At 38.1% G+C, this 15,467-nt stretch overlaps 1 protein-coding gene across 2 annotated transcripts; it reads right to left on the bottom strand.

The window, feature by feature from the left end:
- Positions 1 to 946: 946 nt before the first annotated feature.
- LOC135154288 (uncharacterized) lies at positions 947 to 13,941 on the bottom strand. 2 transcript variants are annotated; one of them, XM_064100320.1, is made up of 4 exons: positions 13,795 to 13,941; positions 8,575 to 8,902; positions 4,477 to 4,813; positions 947 to 3,072 (listed from the first exon to the last, which is right to left on the bottom strand). In XM_064100320.1, the coding sequence occupies exons 2-4, from the start codon at positions 8,818 to 8,820 to the stop codon at positions 2,468 to 2,470; spliced, it is 1,188 nt and encodes a 395-aa protein (XP_063956390.1). In that variant the 5' UTR covers positions 8,821 to 8,902; positions 13,795 to 13,941; the 3' UTR covers positions 947 to 2,467. The 2 variants fall into 2 exon arrangements, with proteins under 2 accessions (XP_063956390.1, XP_063956389.1); XM_064100319.1 differs by having other exon boundaries at positions 4,468 to 4,813; positions 13,795 to 13,936.
- Positions 13,942 to 15,467: the final 1,526 nt, after the last annotated feature.

Here is a 15,467-nt window from a genome sequence, read left to right as displayed (position 1 = left end):
ATTGTGAAAAACATCCTGGTGCACACCAGGGAAACCAGGGAGTTTCCCTTGTCACTGGTGTCTGATTGTCAAAAAATCATGGCCTTCAATAATCACCGCATTTAGGCCTTCAACTCTTCACTAAGTTATTACCGAGCATAGGAGATTAAAAAAGTCTAAACATACGAAAGAGAAAAGGTGGACTATTAGCCCTTGGTTATGCTTTGTGTGCTTAAACCACTCAACTCATTGTCTGATAATAATATGTTGATACATTTTTACGCAATAGGGATATAAGCAGATACGTATGCAACATGTGCTAGCCGACCGCATAAAAAAACAGCAGAATACCAGTATAAGGTGCAACAGGTTGTTTTAAATTATATGACAAATATAAAAAAAAAATCGATTCCTGCTCTTAAACCTTGAGGTTGGATGGTCAACAAGCAAAATGTCAAGCAAAAACTTTTGGTGTAAAACAATCTGATATTTTAAGTAACAAGAGGCGCGTAGCCGTAGCTATATGAGATAGACTCTGCTCAAAAGGATTGGATGTTTCTACTAGACGTATCAGATATAAACCGAGAAAAGAAATACACAACATGCGCGTACGAAGTGCATGGGGAAAAAATACAAATGTAGAAATCGCAATGCTAGGGACGAGCAAAACACGCAATATATTCGATGATACATCAGTGTGTTTCCTGCATCCAATCTTAAGTGTGGTAGGTAAATTAATCAGAATTGGTTCCTGCAAATAGTTTAGATTTAATGCACACTCACATAAACACCAAACACCCATGTGTGCACAGACGCACATAATTATATGTGTTGTATTTATACAGAATTACGAAAGTTTCTTTTGAATTGTGTCCATCCAGTTTAAGCTATAATATTTATGGAATAGTTCGGGCTTAAACTTAAAATGAGTCGGACACAGACAAAAGAAATCAAGAAAAAAAGGAAATGGTTTCCAACTTGTAAAATAAATAACGACAATGAGAAAAGTAAACGCCATCTATTACGAAGGGTGATGAAAACAATGGATGAATGTCAAGAGGTACAATTGTTGCCATACGGCTGAGAGGAAATACAATTTGGTACAAGTTTGAAATGAAATATCGACTTTCAGGATTCGAAATTTTAGGGAATTATTGAATCCAAGCTAAGGAATTGAATAATTATCAACGAAAAATCGTATTGACCATCAAAATATATAAACTTTTCTCGTTTAAAGTAAAAGATTCGACATTATCATCAAAAGTTCAAAATAAGGCCTTGCCTGAAAGAAAACACATGAATGCGCAAACACTAGAAAAAACATGCGAAAAGAAGACTGCAGACATTGATTTCGTGTGATATAAGAACAAACGTATTGCAAAAAACCGAGATCGCAGTTGCCAAAGTGTATAGCAATCCATAAAATTTCAAAGCCATGGGTTTTCAACTAGTTAAAAATAAAAACTGAAGTTAATCACTTCGCTGTCTAAGGTGATGTATGATGAAGTCAAGCGATCGATATGAAAAGCGGTAAGAAAAGACGGAGGTAGAAAAATATACATAATAACAATGTGTTGATATAATTCTACAGAAGACTGAAACTGACCTTGGTTCGTAGAGCTAGCCGGGGAAATTAAAACTCCACACCAGCGTGACCAATGGTTAAGTTACGAGAGGTGTTGCGATGGGATGAGGACTCAAAATTAAATGGGTCACCTCCGCGGAGTCGCCATTTTCCTGGTTGGTCGAAAGAGTACTCATTACTCCTCACCGGTTGCTGAATTACGTAAGACATCGTGGGATGGGGTCTCAAAATTATAGGCATAGAAACGCATCCTCGTACCTTGGGCATAGAGCGCCTGAAGGTTCCCCAGAGCTATCTACCCTTTGGAAAAATTGGTGATTGGTGATCTGGGGAACCTTTATTTAAGCTACGCCTACCATTGTTCTCTTGATCCATTTCTTTTACACAATATCTAAATAAAAGTGTTGCCAAAGCTGTTGTACATTTATAACTTCACACATTTGTATACTTTCTCCCATACGTGTACTGTATCAAAGCAATACCTTTGATCCAGCTGAGGCATGGCGGCTAACCCACCTTCACCCGATAAAGGAAATTATAATTGGTATAGTGTCGAAAATATGTCTGTCTGACGGTCAATCGGATCGGGGTCGCCCTAGCCACTAACCCGTCTCTGTGGTCTAGTGGTTAAGGCACCGGCGTTCAAAGCTGGGGGCCCGGTTTCGATTCCCGGCATATATATATATATGCCAAAAAATGTATATATGATATATATATACATATTTACATAGTTCTTTGCCCACTGCACAATTGTAAAGTTTCGGGATGGATAAGACAAACGGAATCAGCAAGCAAAGTAATAAGTACCAACAAGACAAAGTTTATTTTACCTCACTCGGTGCGGTCACTTTTATGTAGCTTAAACCATTTTTTTTAGATCGTCTTTAGCTTAAAACCAAACTTTCACCACTCCCCACGATCTAAAAAATTTGCAAACTGATCAATATTTAAAGCAGCTGGTTCAGTATTTCGTCTCATATATCTCATGCCTTTTGCTATCGAAATCCCAGACCCCGCTGGCACCGCTTTCGAGGCATGTATCTTGGGCAACTTCAATCTGTTGTTTTGGGGTTCAATTAGTTTGCTTCCTTCATCTTCCGGAGGGATCAAAGAGAATTTCTTGGATGACATCCCAGAAACACCTTTCTGCTTGTTTTTCAATGCCATATCTGCTAATGGGTCTGTGATCATGACACGAAGGTCGACTTCCTTGTCATCATCCTCATCACTCACCGCTTCCTTATATGAAGGTTCTAGGGTCAACACATTAGGTGAAGTGTTCGAAACAAATACAGCAGAAGCTGTCTTTCGGACGATTGCATTTCCATTCGGATAACTATCGGGATCGTCTACGTTGTCTCTTTTGCTTGACGATTCGCACAAAATATCTTGACATCGGAGACAAAGAGAACACTTGTGACACCAGCCTTCTAGGCCAATGAGAGCGTCGTCAGCTAGACAGACGATGTGCTTGCATCGCCAACAGTTGGTTCTGAACAAAGCAGTTTCTGAAATGAAGAATAAATGTAATTCACACACAAGCTGATATTCAAAGAAGCCAACATTATATCATACTGTAGCCTATTTTTGGTTCTGGTAAAACAAATTAATACCTCTTTTCCACCTTATCATAAAATTCTTCAAATCTTCACCCATACATGATTCTGAAGTTGAAAATCCTGAACATTCTACTGACGCGACAATATTTGTTATGATGGATATGGTATAAGATCGCCCACCTCCCTCGCCAGTTCGCCAATTAATCTGAGCGGTAAATTGCTAATTCGTCCACTACCAACTCGTCCACTCGCCACATGGTCTACCTTCATTTAATCTAATGTCATTTAATCTAAATTCATCAACATTTCGTCTAACAACCATTTGGTCCAATAACCAATTGGTCCAATCATCACTCGTCTAATGACCGTTTCATCTGTGACCATTTTGTCTCATAACTTGGTCTAATATTGATTGTAATCATTTCTTTATTTCAAAGAAAAGCAGCATACAAATGAACAAAGTGAAACAATGAAAGAGTAACAAGCGAAACCAGGTCCATGAACCTACAGAGTGAGTCAGAAAAAATGTCCCAATTTTGTAAAGTTGAATTGTTTAAAATATGAATATTTAATCATTAGTTTCATGATATGTCTTGATAGAGGTATTCTCCAAGTACATTCAGGTACCATTTTCAGTTGATCCCGTGCACGCATGACTGAACATCGGACAATCTTTAGAAGACTGTCAGATCTCACTTGCACCAAGTTACTGGGCGATGAATAAAACAGTGCTTTAGACAAAGACAGTCAGACAGACAGACTGGCATGCTCACACACACAAACACCCACACGTATTTTTGTAGCAGTCTCTTTAATCGTTCTATAAATAGCCAAAATCACATTGTTATGCCGCCACGTGAATCTGTCCAGAAAGGATGGGTAATGCGACAGAATATCTTGTAAAGTGCCGGTTGTATTTGGGCAGTATGGGCATTTGTCAGTGAGCCTCTTGCCCCAACGACATAGATTAGAGTAAGAGGGGAGGGAGTCGATAAATGAATTTTAATTCATTTCGCCCCAAATTAACACTAATTAGACCAAATGGTATATGGACTTAATGGCTATTGGACCAACTGGTTATTCGACGAAATGGTGAGTGGACGAAGTTGCCGTTAGACCATGTGGATATTGGATGAACTGATAGACCCAATTATATTAGACGAGTTGGCAATTGGACAAATTAGCATTAGACAAAATGTAAATAAACCATCTGAGCTGATGTTCCGATGCAAAATAGCAACTTTGACAAGATACCTGAGATCTTCTTTTTGCAAAATTTTCAAATGACACAAACTGGAACATAGATGTCACTATCAGATAAAGGAAAGTCAAAAGTACTTTTACCATTCTCACGTTTTTCATGAGGTTTTTCGTAGATAAAGAATCGTCCGACATCTTTGTAACAGACGCCTTTTCCAAGAACATTGGTGAAGCAACATAGCTGTGTCCCTCTGATGATACCATATACATTGTGGTGAAGGTATTTCTTATCCATGGCCAATTCTGTGATTGTTACTCTCTCTAACTGTATTGACATGGGACCTTTACTTCTTTCCACAAAGTAGGTTCTTACGGCGTTGGCTATCGTGTTTTGCATGCCATAGAATTTATGTTCGTGTAGGAGAAAACTCTCACTGATGTGCTCCGGTACAGACACGATCTTCCCGTACCGTCCGTAGTTGAAAAAGACCTGTAACATTATGTAAATATTAGAAGTCACATTAATGTCATGAGAGGGGTAAATAGTGTTTTTACACACTGGCCTTAAACATTTACCTGATCTGGGGCTCGTCGCAGAAAGAATTGTGTTTATCGCAACTAAAAAAAAGGTTATTTATAAGCGCAAGTCCTGCTAAATACGCGTATTTCATTGGTTGCATATCAAATAGCGGTTTTTTTTTTTTTTTTTTTTTGGGGGGGGTTGCGTTAGATCTGAGCTTTCTGCAAACGACCCCTGGTGAAATTTGAGATCAATAGCTAGTACCACCAGAGTGACCTTACGCGCATCTCAGGGACTTGGGGATATACCAGCCATGGATATAGAATGGAGAATAAAATATAAAAAACACCGGCTTATACTTCTTTAAATTCTACAGTGTTTTTTTGTGTGTGTGCCTTCATTACATTTCAATTGGTTATTTCTGCATTTAACGACCGATTATTTGTTTTAATCCTTTGCTAATCCACAGTTGATTACGATAACAAAAAGGTTATTATATATTTATGTGAGAAATTATACATGTACATCGGCATTACCAATTTTTCCAAAAGGGCAGGTAGCTCTGGGGAACCTTGATTTAAGCTACGCCTACCATTGTTCTCTTCAATTATTTCTTTCACAATATATATATATACAGTGCGTCCCATAAAAAACGAAACCGAGATTTATCGATGATTTATCATAATTTAATCACAAATACAATTGACAAATGACCTACCATTGTAAAGCTTAGAATCTCCTCTTTCATCTGAAATTCCTTAGACTATTTCTTATTCACGCATGAGTGAGCAAAAACAATTTGCAGAGGGGATACCAAAAAGTCATTTGGCGGGCTGTATCTGGGTTTTAAAAAGAAAACCACATTTTTAATAAGTTCAATATTTGCTCTTTAATTTGATACCTCAATTACAGAAAATGGTCAAGAAATAACAAAGTTCTGGTTATTTGAAATAAGGCTTGAATTTCAAAAATTTCATAAAATTAAGAGGTTCTACAGGCTAGCGTTCAAACTCAATTGACACTCCGTTTTGTTGACGATCAGCCATGCTTAAGTCTTTTGTTAACCATGCGATAGCTTCTGTGGGTAACCGGTGAAAACACGTTCATTTAATGAAATTATAGAAGTACAAGCATTGTTTCGAGGGAACATAACTTTTTTACTTCTTGACCATTTTTTGTGATTAAGGTATCAAATAAAAGAGCAGATATTGAACTTTTTAGGCATGTGATTTTCTTTTTGAAATTCAGATACCCCCCGCCAAATGAGTTTTTGGAATCCTTTCTTCAAATTGTTTATGCTCACTCATGCGTGAATCGGGAATAATCTAAGTAATATCAGATGAAAGAAGAGATTCTAAGCTTTACACTGGTAGGTCATTTGTCTATTGTATTTGTGATTAAGTTATGATAAATCATCGCTTAATCTCGGTTTCGTTTTTTCTGGGACGCACTGTATATATATATATATGTGCGAACTGAGTGGGTGAGTGGCTTATCACAGTCTTCGTATTATTGGGGTATTCTGTAACGGGTTTTGTTAATTCATCAAACAAAATTAAAACAACAAAGAAAACAAAAATTAATCTTGCAACATACATTGACGAGACGTGGAATAGAATGGTGTATACAAATAAGAAGAGAGAACGTATGTGTTGAGTTTGAAAAAAAAAATCAAGAAAATTCTCACTGTAATAACAGGCTACTTAAAAAAAGACGTTACACAGAACAATGGAAAAAAGGTTGTTTAAAAAACAAGTGCTATCCATATTTCAAAAATTAATTAGATTTAAAAGAAATATAAAATTCACGGTCTCCAATTTTATATGAAATTGTATTATTATTCATAAGTCTATATTTCAATAAAAGTTTATAGTCCAACATGTTTTGATATTGGATGTATGCATGTAAATCGCTTATTGATGCCTGCTTATGAAAAAAAAATGAAAAAGGTTTTTCATAGGCAGGTATCACGCAGCAGAAGCTGTGCTACCCTTGTGGTATTGTTGGAGAAACATGAAGAATTTATCTTTATAAATCTCTCTTTAAGAATGTCAAATAATCCGTTCCTCTGATTGGTCAAAACTGAGGTCATGTAAACGACCATGCCTTCAAAACAACAAACTAAGGTGGTAACCAAGGGCAACGGGCATAGTTAACAAGATTTCTGCCCGTTGCCCCCTGACCCGCCCCTTAACGACGGGCATAGCAAAATTTGGCTGAGATCCCCATTTGATTGCATGCAAAATGTTGATTTCTGCGGTGATTGCGGATACCATAAATATCCGCGCGATTTTATCAAAAGTTTTAGACAATTCGCACATTTACGCACTTATTGCGCAAGTGCGCGCCACGGATATGACATATCGATGGAACGATGCCGATCTTTGACTTTTGCTTGTTAATTCCTGTTAAAATATATGGCATTTATTGAAAAGAAAACTAACTTATTGAGGACATAACGGATGTATCAATCATCAAGTCTTGTCGCAGACCGCTCAAATGCATGCTCGCAGTCGCAAAAGGTGAGTCGGGTGAAAAGATTAAAGTTAGACGGTCACTGCACTTTCTAAGGTTAACATAACGTTACTCGTTACTTAGCCTTAGGTATGACAAACGACAACGTTATGACGGGTAGATCTAATGTTAATTGTCGTTAGTTAGCTTTGAAGTTATTAGATCTAACGTTAGATCTAACGTTAGGACGAAGGTTTAGTCGACTAGATCTAACGTTAGATTACACTCTATTAGGGATTTATTTCTGAACGTTAGATCTAGCCTAGACCCTATCCAGAATCAAAACCTAATTAGTAATTTGGTTCCTAAAATATCTAGATCTAGGCCTAGTAGGGCCTATCGGTATGAACTGCTCGGGCACTGCTTATGATATTCGACTTTGAGACCTAACTTCAGGGTCAGGGCTAAGTAAGGGCCTAGACCTAAGTCCTAACGTTAGCTTGGGGCCAGGGCCAGGGCTTTTAGATCTAGACTTAGACTAGCCCCTAACGTTAGATCTAATGTGTAATAATTCGGTTCATAAAATATATATGGACTGCTTTTATATTCGAGACATGGTTGTTTCAATTCGGCTCGCGGGTACCGCATCGGCCAGACCATGCCCTCGGGCAAAGCCCTCGTGCATAGTCGCGTTGCGGTCCCCTTGAGCCTCTAGAAACAACCATGCCTCTCAAAGCAGTCGATATATCTATATTATCACCCAACAAATAACTCCTTTGATTTGTTTTCTATTATATGGGATAGCTTGAACTTCGGACCACTAGGGCACTCCGATGGTCTAGTGATTGCAGGGGGAGGGGTGTCTGGGTGGCTTGACCCTCCCCACACACACACACTTTAATTAGTGACCATGTTCTGAGCTTGAAAGTGACTATCATATAGCGATGTTATCCTCTACCCCAAAACACACGCTTGAAAAAAAATCGTTCTGCAGCTCCTGACTTTAATGAAAAGCCTGCTACAGAAAGTCTTGCCCATCTCAAACAAATATTTCAACATCTCCATTATGTTACTACATCAAAAATTACGTCTCTGTACCGTTAGTCCTGCACACCACCAATTAGTAAAATGCATTACTGTAGAATAAGCATTATACCTTCATACCTTCATGACCTAGAGCTTAATAAGGAGACTATTATTTTTGTTAGTTATATACATTTATGGCCTTTGTTCGTATTATATCAACGGAGTGTCATTGGTTGAAAACAACAGTATACCTGGAGAGCTTGTGGGTCTCTGTCGATACGATAGATCACATCGATAGGGGCGTGGTCATCACCTATACCTCGATCAAGGAGTTGGGCAAAGAACGATGATCGAAGCTTGTCTATGTTTGCTCTCATTGTCTCCAGCATAGTACCACCAACATTAAACTTCATCCATTCATCCCCATCAACCAGGTATTCAGCTGGGAGTTGGACCGACTCGGCTGGCGATTCATTTACAGGTGAAAATGACGACATTGTCGTATGGAATTCAATGAAGAGAACGTTTAAGACGTAGTATGCTCTTCATTGTCAGGTTGCATGTGGTCCTCTTGGATGCCTAAACCAAAGGGAAATACATTTAGTAATCATGTTATTTCAAGAAATATTGTCCAAATAATTCCCTAATATCCAAGACCTCAGTCATATCAGTGACATTATGAATATAGGGCTATATTATGAGAAATTGACAGGCTTTGTGCTTCAAAATTTTCCATCCGCAAAAAGGGTACTCCGGGCTGAAAATAATTATGTATAAATGAACAGAGTAAAATTCAAATAAGGAAGTTATTGAATTTTAAAGTATAGCAATATACCAGTGATGGCCTGGTGGTACACTAGTCGTTGACCTGCAATCAGTAAATGAGAGGTTCAAATCCTGCTGGTTCCTAGATTTTTTTCTGACTTATCAGGTAGATCGATAAATGCGATCTTATTTACTGGGTTGAAAGCCATAAATTGGATTTACAACACATTGAAACGTCTTCAGCAAGCCTTTAATATTCCAAACATTAATTAATTCTAACAGAAGGAACCAACCACACTTGTTTGACAATAAAAAAACGAGAAGAATGAATAGATCGTGCGACTGTGTCACCAATGTCTTTCCCAATTGTTGTACGATACTCATTGAATGCATCGGATTTTCAGTTATTTCAGAATGACAACATAAACATTAATAGAGGAAGAAACAAACTGTTGTCTTGTACATTATTTAATGCAAGGAGTATAAGTAGCAAACTGGCTGAGCTGATAGTTTTTCTTCAGACCTCGAAACCAGATTTCCTATGCATAACCGAAACTTGGTTGGGGGCTGACACTGATGACTGTGCACTTGGTTTCCCAGATGATTATCTGATACTGCGTCGTGATCGAGGTGGTAGACGTCGGGGTGGCGGTGTTCTCCTTGCTGCGAAACATTCCCTCAAGCCGCAAGTCATTACTTCTGTTATTCAAGGTGACAGAGCAGAACTTTTATGGGTATCGTTATCCTTCACCCCAGGATCCTCTTGGCTAGTTGGATTGTTGTACAGGCCTCCGAACAGTTCAAGTTCCTACTGGAATATCTTGAGAGCTGAGATTGAAGCTGTAGGTGTTGACAATTATGATGGTTGCCTACTGTTGGGTGATTTTAATGTCAACATGTCGGCCGGTAACTTCTCTTCTAATCGGAACCAACTGTCAGAGCTTATGGAGGAGTTCAACTTTGATCAGATGGTGAAGCAGTCTACTAGAATCATGGTCAATGGAGATGTCGTTTCAGGTTCCATTATCGATCTTGTTTATACGAACCGGCCTTATTCCTTGATCCACGTTGATACTGCAAGTAACCCAGTGACATCTGATCATCATGCTGTTAACATCCGTATCCGTTCTCCGAGACCTTCGCCCCAACGAGCCACTTTGAGGTCCTTTCTACAGGTTCGTCGTGGGGATTTTGCAAGACTTCGATACCTCATTCATCTGATCCCATGGCGAGCTATTTTACCTGGAACTGATGTGGATGAGTGCAACGAAATCTTCACAGACTTTCTTGATGCTGCCATTAAGGAAACTATCCCACAGGTGCACAAACGGAAGAATCGCCTCTCTCCTTGGATCACACCCGAAATCAGGTCTCTGATTAATGAAAAACATTCTCTGTTTAGACTTGCTAGGAGAACTCATAATCATGTAGACTGGTCAAATTATAAAGCTGTCAGAAATAGTGTGAAGAAGGACTGTAGAAAAGCGTATTGGACATATGTTAATACATTGTTTGCCTGTGATGACAATAGACGTAGGTTTTGGGCTTTTATAAGAACTCGCAAAAACTCGCCTCCTCCTCCTAAGTTTAGGTTTAATGATGTAGATATTTCAAATCCTGGAGATATTGCAGATGCTTTCAGGTCTTATTTTAGTTCTGCATTCAGTCAGCAATGTACTCTACCTGATGATCCCCCTACTTGTAATTTGCACATTCCTGTTCTTTCACATTTCTCTGTATCTTCTTCACAGGTTCACTTGGCTCTTCTTCGTCTGCAGAGAAATAAGTCTCCTGGACCTGACGGCATTCTTCCCAGTATACTTCTTGAAGTTGCAGAAGAAATTTCACTTCCTATTTCTATTCTTTTCAATACATCCTTAGGTTGTGGCAAAGTTCCATTGTCCTGGAAACGGGCACATATTACACCCGTTTTCAAGGGTGGGGACAAATCACTTGTCACGAACTATCGTCCTGTTGCTTTAACCTCAGTTCTTTGTAAGCTCCTTGAGGGTTTTATCGTTAAGAACATCCAGGAACATATTTATGCAAATGGACTTCTCAACCCTGGGCAGCATGGTTTTGTCTCTGGTAAAAGCTGTGTAACACAATTGACAAATGTTTATCACCAGTGGAGTTGTACCTTGGACAAAACCCGTGCACCCAGGATTGATGCAGTCTTCTTAGATATGTCGAAGGCATTCGACAGAATGCCACACACACAGCTTTTGTATAAACTTGCCAAATCATTTAACATTCAGGGTAGTTTATGGAACTGGATTCACTCCTTTCTCTCCAACAGATCTCAGCAAGTTTTGTTTTTAGGCTCTTCATCGGACTGGATTGATGTCCCAAGCGGCGTCCCCCAAGGGAGTGTCCTGGGCCCCACACTTTTTAACTTGTTTGCCAATGATATCCCCCATTATGCTCTATCTCCTTGTGTTCTGTTTGCAGATGATGTTCTTATTTTTAGGAACATCTATTCATCTGCAGATGAACATCAACTCCAATCAGATCTTGTTGCTTTGAATTCTTGGTGTGCAAGAAATGGAATGACTTTTAATACCTCAAAGACAAAGGTGATGCATATCACAAGAAGTAGACGAGTTAACCCACCTACCTATTACTTAAACAATACTGCTCTAAGTTCTGATTCTTCCATTAGATACCTGGGACTGATCCTCTCTTCCGATCTCTCCTGGAAAACCCACATTGACTCTGTTGTATCACGTGCTAATCGTCTATTGGGATTCATAAGACTGGTGGCACGTGGTGCTTCTGCATCCTCTATGTTCTGCTTATACAAGTCAATAGTATTACCGATCTTAGAGTATGGTGTGCCTGCATGGCATCCCACAACCTCAAAACAGGTGGATAAGCTTGAGCGTGTTCAGAGGACAGCCACTAGACTTGCCCTAAAACAGCGTCGTGGTGAGATGTCCTACGAAGATAGGCTCAAACTTCTCGACTGGTCTTCACTTGCCTCCCGACGAGATTATCTCCTATGTTCCTTTGCAATTAAGTGTCTTCGTGGAATTTGTAACTGTGAACAGCTCAGTGCAAATATCTATATCAACCCCCGCCATCCTGAAACACTTTCTTTCCGTCATCTGCCCTCTAGAACTCAGTCTTTTTTCTTTTCACCCTCTAGGCGCCTTCCAAGACTTTGGGACACTCTTCCTCTAAGTGTAAGAGATAATGCTGTTTCAACTTCCCTCTCTTCATTTCTTTCTTCTTTAAAGGGAGCACTCTTGTCCAACTCATAAATAACTCAATTTTCTTTCCATTTTTTTTTATTTTTGCTTTCTTTTCACCACCTCATTATTCGTGCTATGATTCCAACAATGACATTTCTTTAATAATTATTTTTGTCTGCTGTATTATACAGTGCATATATCTCTTCCCCCTCTCTTCTCCTCTATTTAGTTGGAACTTTATTACCTCTAGAACAGTTATACTGAATTAATTTTTGCCATTACACTTTTCCTGTAATTTGATATGCTTGCCATATTACCTAAATAATTACATGTACTTTGCATATTTCATTTTATGATGTGCATCCAACATTTGTGTTTCCTTTATTGTAATTTGATTCAATTATCTGTCAGTAAGGATTTAGTATATAATTAATGTTTTTTTTCAATTAATATTTTAGAATAATGCTCAAGTAGTACAGGCTGTATGATCTGTTATATCCATTTGGTACAGTTGATTTTTTTTGATTTTTTTTTTTTATTCCTCTTTAGCAAAACTGTTGGGGGCACATAGAATTCTAAAAATCTCAATATCATTTCTATATTTTTTAATTATTATTATTACTATGCAGTTCTTAATTTCTCTTCTTTTTCTTCATCAAAGGAGGCTAGTTTCCTGTAATTTTACTATTTGTTGTCTCAATGATTGTTATGTATTAGGTGCTGGAGCCTGGCGAGTACACATGTCATTAATAGGAATGTGGAGGCATGCTCTTGCTGTTGTCTAGGGCATTCCTCCTTATTTCATTTCATTGTTGCTTTTCAGGCTCTAGTACCTCACACAAATCTAAGTTATCTTTGTGCTAAGTTATGTTAAGCATTACACACATATCAGTCCGGCATGGGTATTCAAATTCTTCCCAATACCCGTCTTTATTCCTTTTACTGTATCTTGCCTGGCGTTACGTACATACTTTTTAAAATAATGTTTGTCAATGTGTTGTATTTGAATTTTGATAATGTGCAATTTTATATATTGAATGTGCAATATTCTCTCAACGGTTTTTCCATGAGGGCTCGCATGCCTCTGGGCAATAGTACTGAATTTTACTTTTGCGAGCCCTGGTCCATGGAAAAACCGTTTTCTTACTGTTTTCTTCTTCTATTTCATTTCTACCTTATCTATATTTAATTATTCAATTTCAAATTGTATTTATGTAATTACATTGTACAATTTTTGTATGTTTTTATGGCCAAATAAATAAATAAATAATAATAATAATATATGGTTTGATTGCATTTAAACATTTTGGGAAATTGATTTTTCTCACCTAATAAATCATCAATTGTTTTCCAAGTCTTTTCTTTAATATACTCTTTATACTATAGGCCTACCGATTCATATTCAATAATAATCCTTTTCCTGTACTTCAAACCTCTCAAAATCTGTTCTAAAACACCAAGATCTCTGTAAGAAGCGATCATACTAAGACTTAAACCACTAAAGCTGCTTACCTTTCCATGCTCAATGTCTTCATAGTCTTGAATAAACTAAATTGAGAGCGATGATGATGATGATAATAGCGATGATGGGGATGTAAGTGATGCAGCATCATTAAACTCATTAGTTTATTGCTATAGTCAATATCTCATGTTTGTGTCCCCGTCCTTGCCTGTGGCACAACCGAAACCAAATTAAATCAATATTCTTTAGTATCAGAAGGGCAGGTAAGGTACGTGTATGCATTATGGGGGCCAAATAAGATCAGAAATCGATATTTGTGCGCCATTGTTAAACCTGTCTTGCTTAGTCGAGTGAGCGACCACCATCAGGGACATTTTGAAAGGTAAAATGGAGGCAACAAAGGTATTTGCAATAGAAGAGCTATGTAGGACAATGCCGACAAGTTCATAATGAAAATTAAGAAAAGATTACCATATCGATACGAAGATTGTGTTAAGGATAACATGTTTTAAATTATATCAGTTCAAAATCTATATATCAAACATTCCTACAGGGCAAGTCCACCCCTAAAACAATTGTATGTAAATGAGAAAATAAAAATAAAAAGCTTTGCCCTGAAAATTTCAGCAAAATCGGATGTAAAATATAAAAAAAAGTTATATTTTAAACTTTTGCTCCTAGTTATAACATGAATACCAAGTTTGAATTCTTCCTGACTAGGTGAAACAATCATTGTCATGAATGTTGAAACCTATTGTGATTTGAAATAGAGTGTCCTTGCGCGGCTCTATAAATCTACTTGGTATGCAGATGAGGGAGCCAATGACGTCACCCTTTCAATATTCCTTTCGTCAGTTTGTATTGTATTATAGGAAATATGTATTACTAATGTTGCAACCTATCTTGCCATTCATAAAGAAAGTTCCTTCCTTCTTGTCAAATCTAAATTTCATATAATAAACTAAAGAAGAAAAAAAGTGATCGCGAAGCGGTACCATGACCGTGAAAGTCCTGGAAGGAATGATATAAAAGTGGATAGAAATAGAAATGAATTGGAAAGGCGAGAAGGTGCATAATAGGAAGCAGAGTCAGAATGAAGACTGTAAACCAGAAAGAGTGGAAACTTGAGTAGTAGGAAGGCTTGATTAGAAGGCTGAGAGGTGAGAGATGCTGGAGTAGGCCTAGATGAGAGGGCTGGCTTGGGTTTGCAAATTGAGCTGTAGATGGAGAGAAGCCGACTTTCTCATTCATGTCCTGATGGTGACATGCATGTCACCATCGTGGTCACTGTGATTATTAACATAAGCAAGACTTTAAAATGTAATACCTGTCTTAATTTAATCGCGGAAGAGGTATATGGTACACCATGTGTAAATAAGAAAAGTGGATAGAATTGGAGGTAAATTGGAAAGGCGAGAAAGTGAAGGTTTGGAAGTAGAGTATTATTTTCGAAATGAGTGTAGTCCTTAAAAGGACTGTAAACCAGAAGGTGTGGAAAGCTAAGTAGTAGACAGGTTTGAGTAGGTGAGAGAAGGCTGGCTTCTCTTATTTTACTTCCGATTTCGATGAAATTTTCAGCGTTATGCTTGGTTTTTTTTTCCTTCAAATCCATGTATGTTGGCGTGGCGGGCTTTCCCTTTTACTTTAAGGCTGCCGTACGCTTATCACGTGGCTTCCTCCTGTGTCACTTTATTACTTTGGGGCCCTTATTCGATCTCTCACT

The sequence above is a fragment of the Lytechinus pictus genome, chromosome 5, assembly GCF_037042905.1.
Source record: "Lytechinus pictus isolate F3 Inbred chromosome 5, Lp3.0, whole genome shotgun sequence".
Lineage (NCBI taxonomy): Eukaryota > Metazoa > Echinodermata > Echinoidea > Temnopleuroida > Toxopneustidae > Lytechinus > Lytechinus pictus.
Note: the sequence above shows the minus strand (reverse complement) of the source record. Positions and strands in the feature narration are given on the sequence as shown.

Bases quoted from the DNA above. Each gene is read 5' to 3' on its own strand.
- LOC135154288 (XM_064100319.1), bottom strand. From the start codon at position 8,820: ATGTCGTCATTTTCACCTGTAAATGAATCGCCAGCCGAGTCGGTCCAA. The intron at 4,814-8,574 runs GTATACTGTTGT...ATAATGTTACAG, and splicing joins GAGACCCACAAGCTCTCCAG to GTCTTTTTCAACTACGGACG. The intron at 3,073-4,467 runs GTAAAAGTACTT...TCTTCATTTCAG, and splicing joins TCATGAAAAACGTGAGAATG to AAACTGCTTTGTTCAGAACC.